The 22334-nt window shown below is 37.3% G+C and overlaps 2 protein-coding genes and 1 long non-coding RNA gene across 3 annotated transcripts in view; all 3 read left to right on the forward strand.

Annotated features, from left to right (window-relative positions):
* LOC117514907 (mucin-2-like) overlaps positions 1-22334 on the forward strand; it is a 107120-nt gene that overhangs the window by 60062 nt on the left and 24724 nt on the right. Inside the window, 4 exon segments of the mRNA XM_034175478.1 lie at positions 12816-12954; positions 14075-14144; positions 14236-14373; positions 14494-14658. Coding sequence (XP_034031369.1) covers positions 12816-12954; positions 14075-14144; positions 14236-14373; positions 14494-14658 — 512 coding nt within the window.
* On the forward strand, positions 5632-10227 carry LOC117515669. Its single transcript, XR_004562206.1, has 3 exons — positions 5632-5742; positions 9976-10057; positions 10132-10227. It is a non-coding gene; the product is annotated as an uncharacterized LOC117515669 (long non-coding RNA).
* LOC117515667 (mucin-2-like) lies at positions 15197-22057 on the forward strand. Its single transcript, XM_034176330.1, has 10 exons — positions 15197-15405; positions 15684-15733; positions 18445-18548; positions 18640-18791; positions 19698-19836; positions 19908-20015; positions 20114-20293; positions 20377-20616; positions 20728-20885; positions 21946-22057. The coding sequence occupies exons 1-8, from the start codon at positions 15317-15319 to the stop codon at positions 20533-20535; spliced, it is 981 nt and encodes a 326-aa protein (XP_034032221.1). The 5' UTR covers positions 15197-15316; the 3' UTR covers positions 20536-20616; positions 20728-20885; positions 21946-22057.

Consider the following 22334-nt stretch of genomic DNA (forward strand, 5'->3'; position numbering starts at 1 on the left):
TTTTAGTGACCATTTACCAATTTTTCAATAAAAAATGTACTGAGAAAATACAAAATTGTAAGCCCCTGCAATCTGAAGACGCTATCACTGCCTTAAAAAATGATTTACGTTTACAGGATTGGAATCCCATTCACGAGAAGCAAAATGCAAATTTAGCATATTCCGAATTTGAAAACATATTTGCCAATATATACAACAAAAATTGTCCAGTTTATACAGTATGATAAAATAATAAATATAAAACTAACCCGTGGATAACAAAAGGTCTTCAAAAGACTTGTAAGAAGAAAACTATGCTATACAGAGAAATCATTTAAAGGAAATCAAGAGAGGCAGAGATTAAAAATAAGCACTATAAAATAAACTAACAACTATAATGCGGAACTGTAAAAAATCATACTTTTTAAAAATACTAAACGATAATGAAAACCACATAAAGGAAACATGGAAAATACTGAATGGTATTATAGCAAATAAACCCAAATCAAATAATTACCCAACATACTTTACTTATAAACAAAGATGAATATAACATGAACAAAGTAGTGAATAGTTTCAATAAATTTTTTGCTAATGATGGGCCAGATCTGGCAACTGAAATTCCACACAGCCCATGGGAAAATCATCAATTAAGCATCAGAAATCTGCACTCAATGTTTCTTGGCCCAGGAGATGAAAGGGAAATTATTAACGTAGTTAGTGAATGTAAAAGTAAAAGGTCAATGGATCATAATGATATACATATGTCCTTAGTAAATCAAATTATTATTATTATCATATTATTATTATTGAAATCGCAAAACCATTATCATATATTTTTAATAAATCATTTCAAACTGGAATTGTTCCTAACGGTGTGAAAGTGGCAATAGCGATACCTTTATTTAAATCTGGTAGCAAGCATCTTTTTACTAATTACAGGCCTGTGTGTCTATTGTCACAATTTTCAAAGATATTAAAAAAACTTTACAATAGCAGACTGGAGAAATTTATAGAATGACACAACTTGCTTGATGAAAGTCAATGTGGTTTTCTAGCTGCACTAAGGCTGACCAGCAGGCTCTCCAGCAAGTGGTGAGGACAGCGGGGAAGATCATTGGGATTACCCTCCCGGAGATCAGGACACTCTATACCAGCCGCTGCCTTAGACGAGTGTACAACATACTTTGGGACAGTTATCATCCTGCACATGACTTGTTTCATTTGTTACCTTCAGGGAGAAGATACAGGTCTATACGTGCTAGAACCTCCAGAATGGCCCACAGTCTGTATTCCCAGGTCGTGAGGTTGTTAAACCTGCAGTCTCTCCCTCCCCTCTCTTCTCGGTCATCGCCCGCCGTCACTGCACGTTATATTCCACCACTACAATAACTGTGAATTGGTCTTTGCAGTGTTGTAGTAACCACTCAACACTTTTTAACATCCTGTTTACTGTAACTTCCCCTCACATATACGTATTTTATTTTATTTTACTTTGTTTTACTGTGCACTAAGATGCTATTGTTTTTATTGTTTATGCCTTATTTATTAATGAAGGTTCACAGCATATTTATTGCTCATGAATAAGGCACTATGTTATGAATATGCTACTATGCCATTGTCTGAGGCTCTATCGAAATTTCGTTGTTATTTATAACTGTTGTTACTATGACAATGACAATAAAGTATAAGTAAGTAAGTAAGTAAGTAAGTAATGTGGTTTTAGAGCGAAAAGCCATTGCTGGATTCAATAGAAGAGATCAATAAACGTGGATAAAAGGGAAATCGTATGATGTTTATTTGTTGACCTTAGAAAGGCTTTTGACACAATTGATCACAACATACACAACATACGTATTGTTTTAAAAGATGGAACTGCATGGGATCAGATGGGTGGCTCTGAACTGGATTAAAAGTTACTTACAAAACTGGAAGCAGTTTGTTAAACTCGGGGACGACTGTTCTTCATGTCTGTACATCATTTGTGGGCTTCTCCAGGGTTCTGTGTTGGGACCAAAATTATTTATACATCAAAGAGTTATGTAAAGCTTCGGGTTTGTTTAAAGCAGTTCTCTTTGCAGATGACAAAAACCTGTTTTGCTCAGGCAACAATTATTATGTGATTTAGGAACTGAAATGATAAAGAGATAGTTTGATATTAACAAATTATCATTAAATTTGCCTAAAACTAAAATAATGTTATTTGGGAATTATTAAAAAAGACACAAATTCAGTTAAACATACAAGGGGTAAACATAGAACGTGTCAAAGAGAATAGGTTTTTAGGTGTCATTATTGATGAAAGAATTAATTGGAAAACTCATATTCAACATATTCAAAAGAAAGTATCTAAAACAAAGCATGTTCTTGATTGCAGAGCACTATATACTTTGTATTGTTCATTGGGAGCACCCTACATGACTACTGTGCTGAGGTTTGGGGCAACAATTATAAAACTACATTGCAACCATTATTCATTCTTCAAAAAAGAGCATTAAGAACAATTCATAATGCAGGTTATCGAAACCACACCAACCCATTGTTCATTAAATCTCAAATATTAACACTTCATGATATGATTTTGTTGAGGCTGTTCAATTAATGTATGAAGTAAAAAAAATAAAGAAGTGCCCTTTAGAATTCAAGAATTTTTTCTGAGAGAGAGGGAAAATATAATTTACGGGGCTTGCATCACTTTAAAATTGCTGGCACTCGGACAACCAGGAAAGGTTTCTGTGTCTCCATGTGTGGCCCTAGAATATGGAATAACCTGAAGGAGGAACTCAAATAATGTCCAAATATCAATCAGTTTAAAAATCAATATAAGGACATGATGTTTTTGAGATATGTATCTGCTGAAGAAGGTTGAGTTTTGTGTTACCAAATTGTAAATGTAAATTTGTTCGGTAGCATTTGGATTGTGTCCTTTAAGATGAAGAGATTGAAGTGGTTGAAAAAGGGAGGTGGAATAGATGGGTGCTTTACTTCTCCCCACTCCTTTCGGACTAGATAATTTTTATTTTTAGTTAAAGGGAAAGGCGTTAATAAGCTTTGCTTCTCCCTATACCCTTTCAGGGACACGGATGCATTGTTAATCCATTTTCTTTCTACGTTGTAAGTTTTTTGTTATTGTTGTTTTGGACTGTGTGTGCTGAATAAATTTATTCATTCATTCATTCATTCATTCATTCATTCAACATTAACAAAATGTGGAAAAGTGAAGCCCTGTAAATACTTTCTGGCACACCCACAGTGTTCTGGCTCAGTGAGATAAGCACACAACTCTTGTTTAAGTACAAATATGCGTGCTTCCTCTTGTGAACAGCAGGATCTGAACAGCAGTCGGGTACATAAGTATTTGGACAGTGACGCATTGTGCCTCTGTACACGACAGTAGAGGTGAAGTGAAACAAACAAGGTGTGTGTGTGTGTGTATTGGAGTGTATCTGTTATTTATCTGTTGCAGCAGCAGTCACAGCTTCACAGTGGAATGGCACAGAAAATAATTTTCACACACACACACACACACACACACACACACACACACACACACACACACACACACACACACACACACACACACACACACACACACACACACACACACACACACACACACACACACACACACACACAAAAGCAAAAATAAAAAGGATCAAATCTTGGCCTGAGTCTCATATGTGCCCCCTTGCAAACTGTAGCTGAAATTTCATATGTTCTTTTGAATTAAAAAAAAGAAAAAATTTCAGTCTGTGCCATTCCACCATGAAGCTGTATATCCAACAGACATAAGCTGCACTGTGCGTAGTTTCTCCAGTGACAGCGTCCTGTAATTTTCTCAGAGTTCTGTGGTTGTCTTCGTGGCTTCCCTCACTCGTCTTCTTGCACAATAACCGATTTACCAGGCAGTAATACACTGTTTGCATTTCTTAATAACCGATATAAATGAAGTCCATGACATATTCAGTGACTTGGAAATGTTCATGTATCCATCCCCTGATTTTCTGACAAAAACTAAGTGTAAAAAGTGATGAATTCTGTTGACAATAATCATTGTATTTAGTTTGTCCAGTAACTTATAGGTTTTAATAATGGAATGACTGTGTATTGAAAGTCAATCCATTATGGTGCTGTACAAAGGCAAAAGAACAAAATTATGGCACTGCCTAAATACTTAACCTTATTTAAAAATGTACCAGAGCTCAGTCATCAGCACATCTAAAAATAATAATAAATAAATTTTTAAAAATTATAAAAATAAATTAATTACTAAACAAATTATTATTATTATTATTATTATTATTATTATTATTATTATTATTATTATTAGTAGTAGTAGTAGTAGTAGTAGTAGTAGTAGTAGTAGTAGTAGTAGTAGTAGAATTGATCATTAAAACTACTACTACTACTATTACTAACAATATTAATAATAATGTTGCATCCGTGCTGCAGGGGCTTTAGAGTTACTCTTCTGCCGACAAAATCTCAGGAGCATGTACTCTTTGGAGAGGATCAACAACCTCCATTTATTATATTTTAAATCCACACTCCGAACAACCACACGTCACCTCACGATTATATCAGCCCCGCTCTTCAGGCATGATGTGCACACTTATGCTGCATCCAGCTCTTACAATAATAATAATAATAATAATAATAATAATATTAATAATAGTATAATTGTTGAATTGGAAGCATTTCGTTTATGTTGTCTTCCAGTGTTAACCAAAGTACTGTTGTGGATACTGAGTATGATTGATAGGCTGCTTCGTGACACGCACAAAAGAGTGTTGTCATAAGGGATCTTTACATGGGTGTGACTGTATGAGTTGACATCCAAAATGTGTCTCGTTACCCCTCCTTAATTGCAAACACACAGAAGTATATTACATGGCATCAGCTACATCTCCTCAGGTGGCTCAACCATTCCAATAAGGACTACAGCCACTTAGGAACCATCAGAAGAGCCAACATGACATCTGAATGGGTGATACCGTGGCTAACCTTCTCCCTTGGACTGCTTGTCACCTTCGTTGGTATGTGAACTGACTGGGACTGAAAGAGATCAATCTTATCTATCCTTACATAGTAGCTAATGGTGCTTTTTTTTAAGTATGTACTGATACACAGATATGAATGTATACTGCATTTATCTGATGGTATACTAATGTGCGATAATATATTCCTTCTATTTCAGAATTATTGCAAATAACCCAAGTTTTATTCCAGTCAAACAAATTAGTAGCATAGATCATAGATCATCATTTAGTTTTGATTGCATGATGTCTTTTTTTTAGACCTACAAACAGAGACGACAATCCCATCCTGCAGCATGTGGGGAAGTGGTCACATTAGTAGCTATGATGGAGATGTAATTTACCTTCCCTTGTCTTGCAACTACATATTTTCAAGCAGTTGTCGAAATGCCCCCAACGATTTTGATATAATGTTCTCACGTGAAGAGAACGAAGGGAAATACGTGCTTAACAAGATCATTATAAAAATAGAAGCCGATTACATCGAGTTAAACATATCCAACATCCTAGTCAACGGTGATGAGTGAGTCTGCATACTGTGATTTTGCACTATTTCCATTGTTCATGGTGAAGGTCCCTCATTGATGGACATAACTTCTTTTCCCCTTCTAGAGTCACTATACCTTTCAGTGATCCTCTTGTTTCAATTCAAAAGACTTTATCTCATCTCAAAATCGATGCGGTAATCGGTGTGACCGTCTTGTGGAATGGAGAAGACTCCCTCAGGGTATGTGTCATCACAATGCTTTGTTGTAATAATGCATTCTACATTTTTTTAACCCTGTCATATATGTTTGTTGGTTTGCTTCACACACGAATTTGATGAACAATTTTATGTATTTTATGGAGCTGCTCATCTCAACCCAATCTCATGCCACTTTGTGATGGCATTGCAAAAAGGAAATTAATCTATGGCTCATGATGCCGTCACAAAATGCACCACATTTTCGTGGCAGTGCCACAAAATATGGAGTGACGCAGGGGGAAGGCAGTCTGTGGTGGTTATGCTTAGAATTAGGGGAAGTGACAGGATTAGAAATAGTAAAATAAATTTAAAAAAAAAAATGCACCATGAAAATGTGACTCATTTTGTGACGGAAGCATTCTGCTCATCTACATAGTTAGGTGAATTACCAAAGAAGAGATTAAAAAATTAATGTGGTTACATGCTTATTTGATTAATGTAGTTTAGGGGTCTACATAGTTAGGTGAATTACCACAGAAGAGATTAAAGAAAGACGTCTCTTCAACATTGCGTTGAGGTCTGGGACAGTGCCTAAGGATTGGCAAACTGGGGTGGTGGTCCCCATATTTAAAAAGGGGGGCCAGAGAGTGTGTGCCATTACAGGGGCATCACACTACTCAACTTCCCTGGTAAAGTCTGCTCCAGGGTGCTGGAAAGGAGAGTTCCGCCGAAAATCGAACCTCTGACTGAAGAGGAACAATGTGGGTTCCGTCCTGGTCATGGAACAACCGAGCAGCTCTTTACTCTCACAAGGATCCTGGAGGAGACCTAGGAGTATGCCAATCCAATCAATATGTGTTTTGTGGACTTGGAGAAGGCGTATGATCTGGTACCCTGGGAGATACTGCGGGAGTATGTAGTGAGGGGGTCCCTTCTCAGAGCCATCCAATCTCTGTACTCAAAGTGAGAGCTGTATTTGCGTGCTCGGCAGTAAATTGGACTTGTTTCTGGTGGAGGGTGGCCTCCGCCAGGGCTGCGCCTTGTTACCAATCCTGTTTGTGATATTCATGGACAGGATATCAAGGTGTAGTCAGGGGGAGGAGGGTTTCTAGTTTCGTGGGCTCAGGGTCTCATCACTGCTTTTTGCAGATTATGTGTTCCTGTTGGCTTCATCAGCCTGTGACCTCCAACACTCACTGGATCAGTTTCCAGCCAAGTGTGAAGCAGCTGGGATAAGGAGCAGCACCTCCAAATCTGAGGTCATGTTCTAAGTAAGAAACCGATGGATTGTTTACTACAGGTAGGAAATGCGGTCTTGCCCCAAGTGAAAGAGTTGAAGTACCTCGGGGTCTTGTTCACTAGTGAGGGGACAATGGAGCGTGAGATTGGCCGGAGAATCGGCACAGCAGGGGCGGTATTGCATTCGCTCTATCGTACTGTTGTGATGAAAAGGGAGCTGAGCCAAAAGCTCTCGATCTACTGATCAACCTTCATTCCTACTCTCACCTATGGTCATGAGGGTTGGGTCATGACCGAAAGAACTAGATTGCAGGTACAAGCAGCTGAAATGGGCTTCATTAGGAGGGTGGCTGGTGTCTCCCTTAGCAATAGAGTGAGAGGTTTGGTCATCCGTGGGGAGCTCAGAGGAGAGCCACTGCTCCTTCATGTTGAAAGGAGCCAGCTGAGGTGATTCGGGCATCTGGTAATGATGCCTCCCTAGGGAGGTGTTCCAGGCAGATCCATCTGGGAGGAGACCCAGAAGACAACCCAGGACTAGGTTGAGAGATTATATCTCCACACTGGCCTGGAAACACCTCAGGATCCCTCATTCACAGGTGGTCAATGTGGCATGGGAAAGGAAAGTCTGGGGTCCCCTGGTAGAGCAGTTGCCCACTGCGACCCGATCCCGGAAAAGCGGTTGAAGATGAGTGATGAGTGATAACTACCTCTTTTGGGGGTCCAAGTCTTAATTATGACGTCAGATGCCAAAATGTACCTTGTAATTTGAACCTCTTTTGAAATGCATGTCTGCCTGCCTCAGTTCCATTATTGCAATGTCTCATTTAAGTCTATAGTACAGTGGATGGCACAAGCCAAAGAATAGTGTAATAGGTTAATGGAAGTGGCTATTTATCTTATTTAATAAATTAACAAAGGATGTAAGTTTCTAGATTGCCAAAATATTGCCAAAGCATAATATCATAATAATTTATACAACCCCTGGCAAAAATTATGGAATCACCGGCCTCGGAGGATGTTCATTCAGTTGTTTAATTTTGTAGAAAAAAAAAGCAGGTCACAGACATGACACAAAACTAAAGTCATTTCAAATGGCAGCTTTCTGGCTTTAAGAAACACTATAAGAAATCAAGAAAAAAAATTGTGGCAGTCAGTAACGGTTACTTTTTTAGACCAAGCAGAGGGAAAAAAATATGGACTCACTCAATTCTGAGGAATAAATTATGGAATCACCCTGCAAATTTTCATCCCCAAAACTAACACCTGCATCAAATCAGATCTGCTCGTTAGTCTGCATCTAAAAAGGAGTGATCACACCTTGGAGAGCTGTTGCACCAAGTGGCTGACATGAATCATGGCTCCAACATGAGAGATGTCAATTGAAACAAAGGGGAGGATTATCAAACTCTTAAAAGAGGGTAAATCATCACGCAATGTTGCAAAAGATGTTGGTTGTTCACAGTCAACTGTGTCTAAACTCTAGACCAAATACAAACAACATGGGAAGGTTGTTAAAGGCAAACATACTGGTAGACCTCAAAGCGTCAAGACAGAAAACTTAAAGCAATATGTCTCAAAAATCGAAAATGCACAACAAAACAAATGAGGAATGACAAGGCTCCAACCTGCAAAGCTGATCTGGCAACAGCAATCAGAGAAAGTTGGAGCCAGATTGATGAAGAGTACTGTTTGTCACTCATTAAGTCCATGCCTCAGAGACTGCAAGCTTTTATAAAAGCCAGAGGTGGTGCAACAAAATACTAGTGATGTGTTGGAGCGTTCTTTTGTTTTTCATGATTCCATAATTTTTTCTTCAGAATTGAGTGATTCCATATTTTTTCCTCTGCTTGGTCTAGAAAAGTAACCGTTACTGACTGCCACAATTTTTTTTTCCTGATTTCTTATAGTGTTTCTTAAAGCCAGAAAGTTGCCATTTGAAATGATTTTAGTTTTGTGTCATGTCTGTGACCTGCTTTTTTTTCTACAAAATTAAACAACTGAATGAACATCCTCCGAGGCCGGTGATTCCATCATTTTTTCCAGGGGTTGTATATACAGATGGCATTGTGAATTTCACTATATTACTTGTGACCCGAAAGTACAGGCAGTAACAACTTAATTATTTCACCCACTGGAAATCTTTATAATTCATTATGCATGATTTAAACAAAAAGGACAAAAGGACATTCACAATAATTTGTAAGAGTATTACATACAACTATCAAATGACAAAAATGGTTATAACTGCAACTGCTCAAAATGCTGTTTTCTTTATTGAAATGGACTGCATTTATATAGCGCTTTTCCATCTGCATCAGATGCTCAAAGTGCTTCACAATAACACCTCACATTCACCGTGATGTCAAGGTGCTGCCATACAGGGCGCTCACTACACACTGGGAACAACCTTGCCCAAGGGCCCTTAGTGATTTTCTGGTCAAGCTGGGATTTGAACCAAGGATCTTCTGGTCTCAAGCCCAACACTTAACCACTAGACCCTCACCTCCCTATTGAAAGGCAAAAATGAAAAGATTTATGTTGTTTTTAATCCCCCTTGATGTGAAATATGGGGGGAGATAGCGACTGGCATGTCCGTCTGTCCGTTTTCGCCTGTAAGTGCCATATTGCAAGAACCAGTTGATCAGTTTCATTCATATTTAGCATAAGTGTGTACTTGGTTGATCCCTCGATACCAGTCGATAACGGTGACGGGATCAATTTCAAGGTCACAGCAAGATATTCAAGATATTATCAGTTCCACCACTGTTAGAGCAACAGCTCAAGAACCAGTTGACCAATTTCATTCATATTTATGAAAAGGGTGTACATGAGTGATCCCCCGACACTTTGTATTACTGATTTGTGGGGACCAGGGGATATATCATCTACTGATGGCTCTTGTTTTAAAGAGCAGCTAGAATTTGAACTGATCATATATCACTGCACTAAGTTACAATCAGCATTGAAACAAAGGAAAACTGCATGCCAACACAAAGAAATTTGCTACTGTTTATTCTATTTTTTTTTTAACCTAAGGTTGACCTGAATGAAAAATTCAAGAATAACACTTGTGGCCTGTGTGGTGACTTCAACGGCCAATCTGATATGACAGTCGATGGTAATTACTTCTAAAGAATAAATCTTCCTAAAATTAGATTTACATTTGCTAAAACATGTATTTTCTTCACACAGGACAGTCTGTAAATCTTAAAGAATATGCACAATCATGGAAAAGGAGCGCTTCTACAGAAGAGTGTGAAGAAAAGACCATTCATCCAAAACCCTGCAAACAGCAGGTATGTGAATAGGAACTATTTTAAATTAAATTCATATTCAGGTTTTAGGACAAGTAAGTGTCAAACACATAGTATATTCTCTGACCCACAGACAAAAGTATGCCAGAACATTCTTACAGGATCTGCATTTGACAGCTGCAAAAACCTGATTGATACAGCAGCCTTTGTCGAAGCCTGCGTGATGGATCTGTGTGACTGTGCCAGCAACAGCACTTCGTGCTTATGTCCAACCGTATCTGAGTACTCCCACCAGTGTGCTCATAATGGCGGGAATCCACATGAATGGAAAACTGCACAACTATGCAGTGAGAACATAAGCCAACAAATGAACATGTTTCAGCTTCTATATTGAAATAGATTCAGATAGCAAAATCAATGTTTGTTTGTGCCTTGTAAAAATTGTTTTAAACAGGTGTGACTTGTCCTTACGAAATGGAGTACAAGGAATGCGGAAATCCCTGTACGGACACTTGCACAAACATCGAGCGAAGCCAAGTGTGTGTAGATCATTGTGCAGACGGATGCTTTTGTCCAGAAGGTAATTCCTCCAATGACATCTTAAAAACTGTGGTGGCGAAACATTACAGTTAATTTTCTACATTAATGGAGGGAGCCTATTTGCATAGAAAATCTTATTTTCCAAAGTGTAAGTCGCAGTATTTTTTACTAGTTTGGGAGGTTCTGTGACTTACACTCACTGCGACTTCTCTGGACTTCTCTGGAAGCTATGGTACCTCACTGTTTTTGGCAGTAGAGCTCAAGTTTTACAAATGTATTGTCAAGAAATGCAGTGATAGTTTCAAAATTACCAATGTTTTTATGTTTTGCTTTTTAAATAAAAAAAAAAGATGCCATGTTCCTCTTTGACACTCTATGCTGGATCATCAATGGGGTCTGTCTAATTCTCCTTGTACAATTATGCAATCTGAGTATAAAATAGGACACAGGGCACAGACATTTATTTGCTTTCTTAGTTGTGGGCATATTTTGAACATAATATGAAATAAAGCAATTAGATTATCAATCAGATTATCACCAGTCTGGCTCACTGCTACAGTATTTAAAAAGTGAACTCAACCAAGAGAATTTCTGAGTTAACCAGTCTGTTCCAACATTGCCACAACATAACAGCAGAAAACAGCCTTCAAAGCTCCCTGAGGTGAAGCAAGTAAGGAGCAAGTTTTTGTTATTTTCCCATCAGTATTTACTTTTATTTAATTTAATAACTGTGTTTAATTAATTTTGTTGTGTATACAAGCAGAGTGCACATGTGTTGTGAAGCTGCATATGTAAGGCACATGTGAATACTGTGCCATATAAATATTGTGTGCTCAACTGCAGGTATCCATATTGTAGCTTGTGCTTCTTTGCAAAAAAGCAAACAAACAAACAAACAAACAAAAAACAGTATTTGGCATTCATTGTTGCTGTTGATTGTTGCTTTTTTGCATACTTTGGTTTGCAATTTTTTTAATATAAAAGATGTAAAGTATTTATTTATTTATTGCCAGTAAAAAATATATCAATCTGCTTCTCTAGGGACTGTCTTTGATGATATCGCACACAGTGGATGTGTTGCCATTGACAACTGCCCCTGCTTCCACAACAACCAGATATACCAACCTGGGGAGTCCTACAAAACAAAGTGTAAACAATGGTAAAGACTTCACTTTTTGAAATAATAGGTGATCATACATGTAGGCATGAAGACAATAAGAGTGATTACATTCTGACATTTGACCCCAATTTCAAATGATTGACCTCTGTCGGACCTTGCCAGGGTAATTCTGGAATCTACATGTGTGTGCGTGCTATTTAGTCCAAATCTAATTGAAAATCACATTTCTTGACCTTTGCCAAAATCAAATCTTCAAATTGAAATTTTTGGGGTCAAACTTCATTGACATACCAAAGTTTGGTAGAAATCAGTAAAACGACCTGAAAGGAGTCTGCAAACAGAGAGGTGGTTGTGACCTCGGTCTCAGTGATTAACCTTTGGCAAATATGATGCTGTTGGGTAACTTTGAACACACCTCCATATATGCGCCATGTTTGTTGCAAAGCAGAGCAAAAAACTAACATTTTGATCTTTTAACCCATTGACCTTCACCCCAATGATTAACCTTTGGCAAATTTGACTTCAGCTGAGAAGTTCCAGAAACCACCTCCATATGTGTGGCCAAATAGTTGAAAACCAGAGTGAAAAACTTAAACTGTGAGCATTGACCCCAGTGGTTGGCCTTTGATAAATCTGATCTCTCCTGTGCAATTCCACAACCCACATATATATGAGTGCCAAGATTGTCACCATTGCCAAAAAAAATCACTTTTTTTTTTCTTTTGACCCCAATGATCTTGACATTTGTCAAAACAAACCTTTTATAGCAGTTGTGAGACTGACCATTATACACATACAAAGTTTGGTGGAAGTTGGTCAAAGAACCTTGGAGGAGTATGGGAATGAACAGATAAACAAACATAATTTTAGAAAATGATAGTATGAGAATGTTTCATTTAGTTTTGTATTTCGGGTCAATTGTCCAATTGGGCTGACATCAGTCTTTTCTCCCCACTTTGCAGCACTTGTGAGAACGGTAAGTGGAACTGTGAAAACACAGGCTGCCCTGGCGTCTGCTCTGTGCTGCATGGCTCTTACATCACCACCTTCGATGACAAATCATATCAATTTCACGGAGACTGCTATTATGTTCTCGCCATGGTGAGCCAGCCATACTAAATTTAAGTATGCTTCTAAAGCACCAGTTTGTTTTTATTACCTCCGCCAACAAAGTTGTAGGAGCTTATGTTGTCGTCCCTGTTTGGTTAATTGTTTGTTTCTTTGTCTGTTTGTGAACAGCCTGGAGCCCACAATTTTTCATATATTGTCATGAAAGTTTTACTGAAGATTCATATCCTGATAGACAAGAACTGATTCAGTTTTCAAAGGTCAAAGTCAGGAAAAATCTTGGAAAATTTAAAAATCCTTATCTTTAACACTGAATAAATTTTATAAAATTCATAACTCTGTCCAATAGGATCAAATTTATTTCATATTTGATGGATAAAGGATGGAATCTTTTATCGACTGACAAAGTTTGATCCGGATCTGATTCAGATTAAAGATTTTGTGGCCATTTAAATTTAACATTGAAAACCCCATTTAATGTATATTTTATCACATTATATCTTAATCAAACATGCTCCAGTCACTCTCGTCTATGAAGGTGAGGTGCAGATTGGCAGTCACTATCGCCTGACAAAGTTGGATCCAGATCTGATCTGGATTGTGGAGTTTTTGGACATTTGAATTTAATATTGAAAAGCCCATTTGATGTACAATTTACATTATATCTTAAACAAAAGTGCCTCAATCACTCTCATTTGTGACAAACTGACACTCTCAATAAATAGACTAAGTTTGATCTGCATCTGATCCATGTTGTGGATTTAGTGGATATTTAATTCTTTTTAACATTGAAAAGCCCTTTTGATCTGTATCTTGTATTGTATTATATTTTACCTTACGAAAAGTCACTTCTAACAGGACTTTGACCTTGAAAACGGTCCTCTAGTTTTGTTTATTGATTGGTATGTTTGTCTACATGATTTTAGGATGATGATGGGAAATTCACAGTCTTTGGTCAACTGATCAACTGTTATCAATCTGAAAGCGCAAGTTGCCTGAATGTAGTCAAAATAATGCTGACAACACCTAAGGTAAAGTTGAAGTATACTTAATAATATAAAATAAATTCATGTTTTTCTTTTGTTGATTCATGTGTTGATACAGGATTCAGGCAAATACTTTTACCAATCACATTTATATTTTTCAATTGCAGATGATTGTAATTAATGCTAATGGACAGTTGTACTATAACGGTCAAACTGTGCAAATGCCTCTTTTTTTGGGTAAGTCTTTCTTTTCAAAATCAATTTGCTTTCCCTTAATATAGACATATTAATCAATATGTTCTTGTTTTTTGTTTGTTTTTACTCATAGATGAAGTGATCATCTTCCAGCCGTCAACATTCTACATTGTTGTGAAAACTATCTACGGGCTTCAAATTGAAATTCAACTCATACCCATTATGCAGCTCTACATCAAAGCCAATACTGGTTACAAAGGAAAACTCTCGGGTGTGATATAGTTTATTTATTTATTCATCAGTTTGATTGTCAATGTCTGAAATAACTTTCTGCACTGAATTTTTACGTTTAACAATTTAAAAATTAAAAAAAATTAACTCTTTTCTCCAGGCCTTTGTGGAAACTATAATGACAAGGAAATTGATGACTTCAAAACCACAGCTGGCTTGATAGAAGGAACTGCTGTGACATTCGGCAATGCATGGAAGGTCAACGCAGAGTGCACAGATATTCGCTGCACTTTTACAAATCCATGTGGCTTGGTTATCGAGAAGGGTCAGTAAACTTTCACAAGCATTCTGGTTGTTCTTGTACCATCATATTTTACTACATCCTAACAGTAAATATGCTTATTTATAGAGAGATATGCAAATCATTGGTGCACCTTCCTGTTAGACAAAACAAGTGTTTTTGCCAAATGCCATCCTTACGTCAACCCAGAACGTTTTCATAGTGTAAGACTGATCAATTTTTGCCTCTAAAGTATTCATTTTGCATTTGTGTTAGTTGTTTTATTAATGCATTCTTAAATGTGTGTCTCTCCGCAGGAATGCATTTATTCCACCTGTGCATGTGATAACTGTGAGACGTGCATGTGTGCTGCAATATCTGCTTATGTTTATGCATGTGCAGCGCAAGGAATCCAAATGCATGGATGGAGGTCTACCGTTTGCCGTAAGTTCTGGCTCAATGATTAAATAGGATCTAAATTAAATACTGTTTTGTTTATATTTAAAACTGTTAGCTAAAAGTGTTGTATTTTCACAGAAAATTACGCCACTACCTGCCCTCCTACTTTAGTCTACCGCGACAATATGACTAGCTGTGGTCGCACCCTGCTACCACTGGGCCAACCAGAATAACATGTACCGTTGACTATACCACAGTTGATGGATGTGGCTGTGATGAAGACACTTACCTAGATGACAAAGGAATGTGTGTGTCTGCTTCAAAATGCCCCTGCTATCTGGGAGACACAGTGGTGGCCTTGAATGAGAAAGTCAAGATCAATGGACAAGTCTGGTGTGGATTTTAATATTCGTAATAAAATTAGCACTGATTATTCCTTTTGATCAAACAATGGGTTTCATGCAAGAACCACTTGTACAAACAAATTTGTTTCTAAATGGCGTGTACGAGTGATTGAACTTTCTGCATTCAGTAATTTTATAAATTTATGAAAATACATGAAGTCCAATGATTCTTATGTTTTTGTGTAATTTTGCAAGAAGTAAATGAAAGACACGCAATCAATGATTTTCCCCTTACTACAATCTGTTTTTTTCTTCCCTGCATTGCAGCACATGCAAAGGAGGAAAATTAAGCTGTCCTCAAATGGAAGAACTTACATGTAGGTACACTCACATCATACTAATAATAACAAGAGCAATCAGAGATATCTGACGTCTGCCAAATCGTCAATCTGGATTACCTCCAAAATTCAGTGGAGTCTTCCATTCACTATCTGTCATGCAAATTTGGTGAGAATCTGTGAATTAGTTTTGAAGTAATCTTTCAAAGTGTGTATAAAGTGAAATCTTGATGCAGAATCCGGATTCAGATCTGGATCACCTCCAAAAATTAAGAGATAATTCCATGGCCTAATATGTATCCGTGGTCAAAATTTGGTGAGAATCTGTGAAGAAGTTTTGACGTAATCCTTCAAAGCTTATATAAAGTGAAACTTGATCCATAATCTGGATCCAGATCCAGATCACCTCCAAAAATTAAGAGATACTTCCATGGCCTAATATGTATCCGTGGTAAAATTTGGTGAGAATCTGAGAAGAAGTTTTGATGTAATCCTTCAAAGTTTATATAAAGTGAAACTTGATCCATAATCTGGATCCAGATCCAGATCACCTCCAAAATTTAAGAGCTACTTCCATGGCCTATTATGTATCCGTGGTCAACACATGGTGAAAATCTGTGAAGAAGTTTTGACGTAATCCTTCAAATCTTATATAAAGTGAAACGTGATCCATAATCCAGATCCAGATCACCTCCAAAATTTAAGAGATACTTTCATGGCCTAATATGTATCCGTGGTCAAAACGTGGTGAAAATCTGTGAAGAAGGTTTGACGTAATCCTTCAAAGCTTATATAAAGTGAAACGTGATTCATAATCCAGATCCAGATCACCTCCAAAATTTAAGAGATACTTCCATGGCCTAATGTGTATCTGTGGTCAAAATTTGGTGAGAATCTGTGAAGAAGTTTTGACGTAATCCTTCAAAGTTTATATAAAGTGAAACTTGATCCATAATCTGGATCCAGATCCAGATCACCTCCAAAAATTAAGAGATACTTCCATGGCCTAATATGTATCCATGGTCAAAATTTGGTGAGAATCTGTGAAGAGGTTTTGACGTAATCCTTCAAAGTTTATATAAAGTGAAACTTGATCCATAATCTGGATCCAGATCCAGATCACCTCCCAAAAATTAAGAGATACTTCCATGGCCTAATATGTATCCGTGGTAAAATTTGGTGAGAATCTGTGAAGAAGTTTTGACGTAATCCTTCAAAGCTTATATAAAGTGAAACTTGATCCATAATCTGGATCCAGATCACCTCCAAAATTTAAGAGGTATTTCCATGGCCTAATATGTATCCGTGGTCAAAACGTGGTGAAAATCTGTGAAGAAGTTTTGATGTAATCCTTCAAAGCTTATATAAAGTGAAACTTGATCCATAATCTGGATCCAGATCACCTCCAAAATTTAAGAGGTACTTCCATGGCCTAATATGTATCCGTGGTCAAACTTTGGTGAGAATCTGTGAAGAGGTTTGACGTAATCCTTCAAAGCTTATATAAAGTGAAACTTGATCCATAATTTGGATCCAGATCATGGCCAAAATTTAAGAGGTACTTCCATGGTCTAATATGTATCCGTGGTCAAAACCTGGTGAAAATCTGTGAAGACGTTTTGACATAATCCTTCAACGCTTATATAAAGTAAAACTTGATCCATAATCCGGATCCAGAACCAGATCACCTCCAAAATTTAAGAGGTACTTCCATGGCCTAATATGTATCCGTGGTCAAAATTTGGTGAGAATCTGTGAAGAAGTTTTGAAGTAATTCTTCAAAGCTTATATAAAGTGAAACTTGGTCCATAATCTGGATCCAGATCCAGATCACCTCCAAAATTTAAGAGGTACTTCCATGGCCTAATATGTCTCCGTGGTAAAATTTGGTGAAAATCTGTGAAGAAGTTTTGACGTAATCCTTCAAAGTTTATATAAAGTGAAATCTTGATGCAGAATCCGGATTCAGATCTAGATCACCTCCAAAAATTAAGAGGTACTTCCATGGCCTAATATGTATCCATTGTCAAAATTTGGTGAAAATCTGTGAAGAAGTTTTGACATAATCCTTCAAAGCTTATATAAAGTAAAACTTGATCCATAATCTGGATCCAGAAACTTCCATTCACTATCTGTCATGCAAATTTGGTGAGAATCTGTGAATTAGTTTTGAAGTAATCTTTCAAAGTGTATATAAAGTGAAATCTTGATGCAGAATCCGGATTCAGATCTGGATCACCTCCAAAAATTAAGAGGTACTTCCATGGCCTAATATGTATCCATTGTCAAAATTTGGTGAAAATCTGTGAGGACGTTTCGACATAATCCTTTAAAGCTTATATAAAGTGAAACTTGATCCATAATCTGGATCCAGATCCAGATCACCTCCAAAATTTAAGAGATACTTCCATGGCCTAATATGTATCTGTGGTCAAAATTTGGTGAGAATCTGTGAAGAAGTTTTGACATAATCCTTTAAAGCTTATATAAAGTGAAACTTGATCCACAATCTAGCTCCACATCACCTCCAAAATTTAAAGGAGTCTTCCATGGCCTAATATTTATCTGTGCTGAAAATTTTGTCAAAATTTGTGGGTCAAAATTTTGACCTAATCCTGCTAACAGACAGACACACAATAATAACACTGATGATTTTATTACGTCCTTGGCGGATGTAATAATGCCCTCACAAAACATATAATGACCAGCATACACTCATGTCCTTCTTCAATCTTTTTATTTTCTTCCAGCATGCACATCTCCCATGTATTTGGTCAACTGTTCAACACCATCAACAACACCCATGCAAGGAGCTGAGTGTCAAAACAGCTGCCAAACTCTGGATTTTGAATGTGTAAGAATTTTGATAACAGTTGCTAACTGTGATTTTATCATCTGGATTGCAGCAAAACTCCTTCCATTACCTTTTTTTTTCTGTTTTGTAGCTCGGTACACAGTGTGTGACAGGCTGCGTATGCCCTGATAACATGGTGTCAGATGGTAAAGGAGGCTGTATCACTGAGGACCAATGTCCTTGCACACATAATGGAGACTCCTATGAACCTGGACACACTCTCAAAGTGGAATGCAATACCTGGTGAGCCATTTTATTTTATAACTGGAGCACCACGCTCGTAGAGCGCAAACCTCCGCCAACACTAGTTTTCAATTCCACAAAAAATGAACCTTGGAAAAAAAATGTCAAGGTCAAAGTCCTGTTGTAAGTGGCTTCATAAGCTAAAGTAGATGTGATCAAATGCCAGGAGTTTGTATTTAGTTCATGCACTTGAATCAAAGTTTTTTTGTGATGATCTCGGGGGGTTTTGTTTGTTTTTCAGATAATTTTCACAGAACATTGGTTATCTCTCCTATGCACAATTTATCATTGCTTTTTGGCACTTGGTTTCCGACTGATAACTGTAAGATAAACAAACAGCCATAAAATTGGAACTTCCATCTAATTTTGGTGGTGTAGGTAAATCCATAACAGAAAAATGAGAGTGATTGAGCCACTTCTAATTGAGATATAATGCAAAATGTATACCAGATGGGTTGTTCAATATTAAATTCAAATGTCCACAAAATCCACAATCTGGATCAGATCCGGATCAAACTTTGTTAGTCGATAAAGCATAGGATGGTAATATGAAAGATTTTTTTTTTTTTTTTTTTTGACAGAAAGATTAATTTTTTTAGAATTCATTCAGTGTTAAAGTTAGGGATTTTCCCAGTTTTCCAAGATTTTTCCTGACTTTGACCTTGACCTTGAAATCTGAATCGATTTTTGCCTATAAGGATATGAATCTTTAGTAAAAAAAATGTCATAACGACATATGAAAAATTGTGGGCTCCAGTCTGTTAACAAATAGACAAAGAAAGAAAGAAACAGGGGCTTAAACATTACCTCCTCTAACTTTGCTGGCAGAGCTAATGATGTACTGTAGCCATTCGCATTTTCCCATTTTTGTTTGACTTTTTATTTTTCACTTCCACACTATCATAGCACATGTGAAAAGCGAAAATGGAGCTGCACGAAATATGACTGCGAAAAAACTTGTACCAAATACGGAATCGGGCATATCATCACTTTTGATGAGCTGACATATACCTTTAAGGGTGACTGTGAATATGTCTTCGCAGAGGTAATGGAACACACTCATGTTTAGTCTTTGTGTTTTGTGTAAAAGGGGATACTGACCATGATATCTTGTAGGATTACTGTGGAAAGTCCTCAGAGGGATCTTTCAGAATTCTGATTCAGGATGTGGCATGTGAAGTAGCCGATAGCATCTGCTCCACGAACGCCAAGATTATTTTAGGGGTAGGGTATATACATTACCACTATTAAAGGATACTGAAATAATCTGACATCCAATAAGGTTGAAGGTTGTTTGTAAAACAGTATGCTGTTTCTTTCAGGGGGATCAAATTAAGTTGTCCGATGGCAAAGCTACAATTACCACAGACAACCCAAGGGATGATCTACCTTTCCATATCCAACCAATGGGTACATATATTATCATAGAGATAAATATTGGAATTACTGTCATTTGGAATAAGCAGACATCACTGATGATAAAACTTGACTATGCATACAAGGTGGGTGAGGCAATATAGAATATTTAGACTCTTTTATTTTTAATTCTTGGTTGCCATTTTATAACTATTTTGTTTTATTCCAGGAAAAAATATGCGGCCTGTGTGGGAATTATGATGACATTTCCAGCAGCGATTTGACTACCAGAAACCATCAAGAGGTGACGAGCCCATATGTTTTGGAAACAGAGCTGGAAAACTTCACCAGGCTGCCAGGATGCAAGCGAGCCTTCCGATCCTTGTGAATTATACTCGTACAGAGGACATGGGTGGACAACACTGCAAACATTATCATCAGTGATGTATTTTCTAATTGCCATTCAAAGGTAAAACTACCCATCATGTTAAAAGGCAGTGAACAATTACTGCAAAAGGTTTTCGCAATAATATCAATTGGCATACAATAATTCTTCGTTTTGTAACGGCTTAATTGAAAGGTGGAGCCCAAGTCCTATATCGAGGCCTGTAAGAGAGATACATGCGCCTGCCAATTCGGGGGGAGATTGTGAGTGCTTCTGCACAGTGGTGCAGGCCTATGCAGCAGCCTGTAATGAGGCAGGAGCCTGTATAAAATGGAGAACTCCCACATTGTGCCGTGAGTATATTGTGTTTCTTATAGGAGAAATGCCCAAAAATATTATATATAGATATATAAATAATCAGTTACAATCATAATTGTACTGTTTTGAAGGATTACCAAATAAGCACACAGATTTATATTGCACTAAAAGCTATGTTAACCATAAAACTTCAGATGTACCAGAAGTAGCTGGAAATCTTCCAGCACAACATGGACAGGCCAGAGAACTCCTGCACAATTGTTCAGACGTCTGCTGCACATGTCAGATGATTGGGTGTTATTGGACATTCTTTTAACAAAATGTGGGAATTTGACCATTTTGGAACCATTACAATTCATCCATTTTCTAAGCCTGCTTATTCCAGTTAATGGTAGAGATGGGGTACACCCTGGCAGGGGCACCACCAGAGATTTTGGGCCCCATGAAAAGAAATTTTACTGGACAACCCCCAGTATTATAATTGTATTAGGGGCTTCTCTGAGCCCCTGTCAATCATGGGCCCCTAGAATCCTTCTCCTTTTTCTCTGCACTTTTCAGCACTGCAAATCTGTCCCTCTCATAATAAACCAAATAATCCAAAATCTAGCCAAACTATCTTGTATTAAGCAAAAAAATCTGCCAATGGGGTAAGAAAAATGTACTTTATTTGCTTGGATAATTTGAAATCCATTGCCTTTCCTTGTTACTGGTTAAATCCATCTTGATATCGTTTATAGATATAGTACAGCTTAATAGTTGGAAAAACTTAAGAAAAAGTGGGATACATCTTCCCAAAATAAGACATTTTTTTTTCTTATGTAAAAAATGCTTGACAAGATGTTTTTTCTATTTAGACAAAAATTAAGTCAAATTTACTTACTTTTTTTTACTTTCTTAGATATCAGTTTTTGCAGTGTGGACACTCCTCCAGTCTTTCGCAGAGACAACACTGACAGACAAACTAATTCACACTCTCAATGGTTTCAAAATAAGAGAATCAATGATGCAGCCATATAATCTTATATTATGAAGATGCTACGCATGACTCAATAATTCTTTATATTTTAAGAATAAGTTCCTCTTTTGTTTTATTAGCAATATTCTGTGATTATTACAATCCTGATGGGGAGTGTGAATGGCATTACAAGCCTTGTGGAAATGCATGCATGAAGACTTGCAGGAATCCCTCAGGACTTTGCAACGATACGATTCCAGCATTAGAAGGTACAATAAACGAATGATGGCAATTATATATTTTGCTGTTCACTTCCATGTGTAAATAACGCTGAAGGTTCTCTAAGCTGGCTAGATTTCTGACTTGTATCAACACGGAACTTTTACAGGCTGTTATCCACACTGCCCACCTGAACAACCTTATTTCGAAGACACTACCATGACGTGTGTGTCACAGGAGCAGTGTGGCTGCTATGATGAGTTAATGAATCATTATGAAGAAAATGAGGAAATGCCATCAGATGAAATCT

This window comes from Thalassophryne amazonica, chromosome 8 (assembly GCF_902500255.1).
Source record: "Thalassophryne amazonica chromosome 8, fThaAma1.1, whole genome shotgun sequence".
Classification (NCBI taxonomy): domain Eukaryota; kingdom Metazoa; phylum Chordata; class Actinopteri; order Batrachoidiformes; family Batrachoididae; genus Thalassophryne; species Thalassophryne amazonica.

Bases quoted from the DNA above. Each gene is read 5' to 3' on its own strand.
- LOC117515667 (XM_034176330.1), top strand. From the start codon at position 15,317: ATGTGTGTGTCTGCTTCAAAATGCCCCTGCTATCTGGGAGACACAGTG. The intron at 15,734-18,444 runs GTAGGTACACTC...ATTTTCTTCCAG, and splicing joins TCAAATGGAAGAACTTACAT to CATGCACATCTCCCATGTAT. The intron at 18,792-19,697 runs GTGAGCCATTTT...ACACTATCATAG, and splicing joins AAAGTGGAATGCAATACCTG to CACATGTGAAAAGCGAAAAT.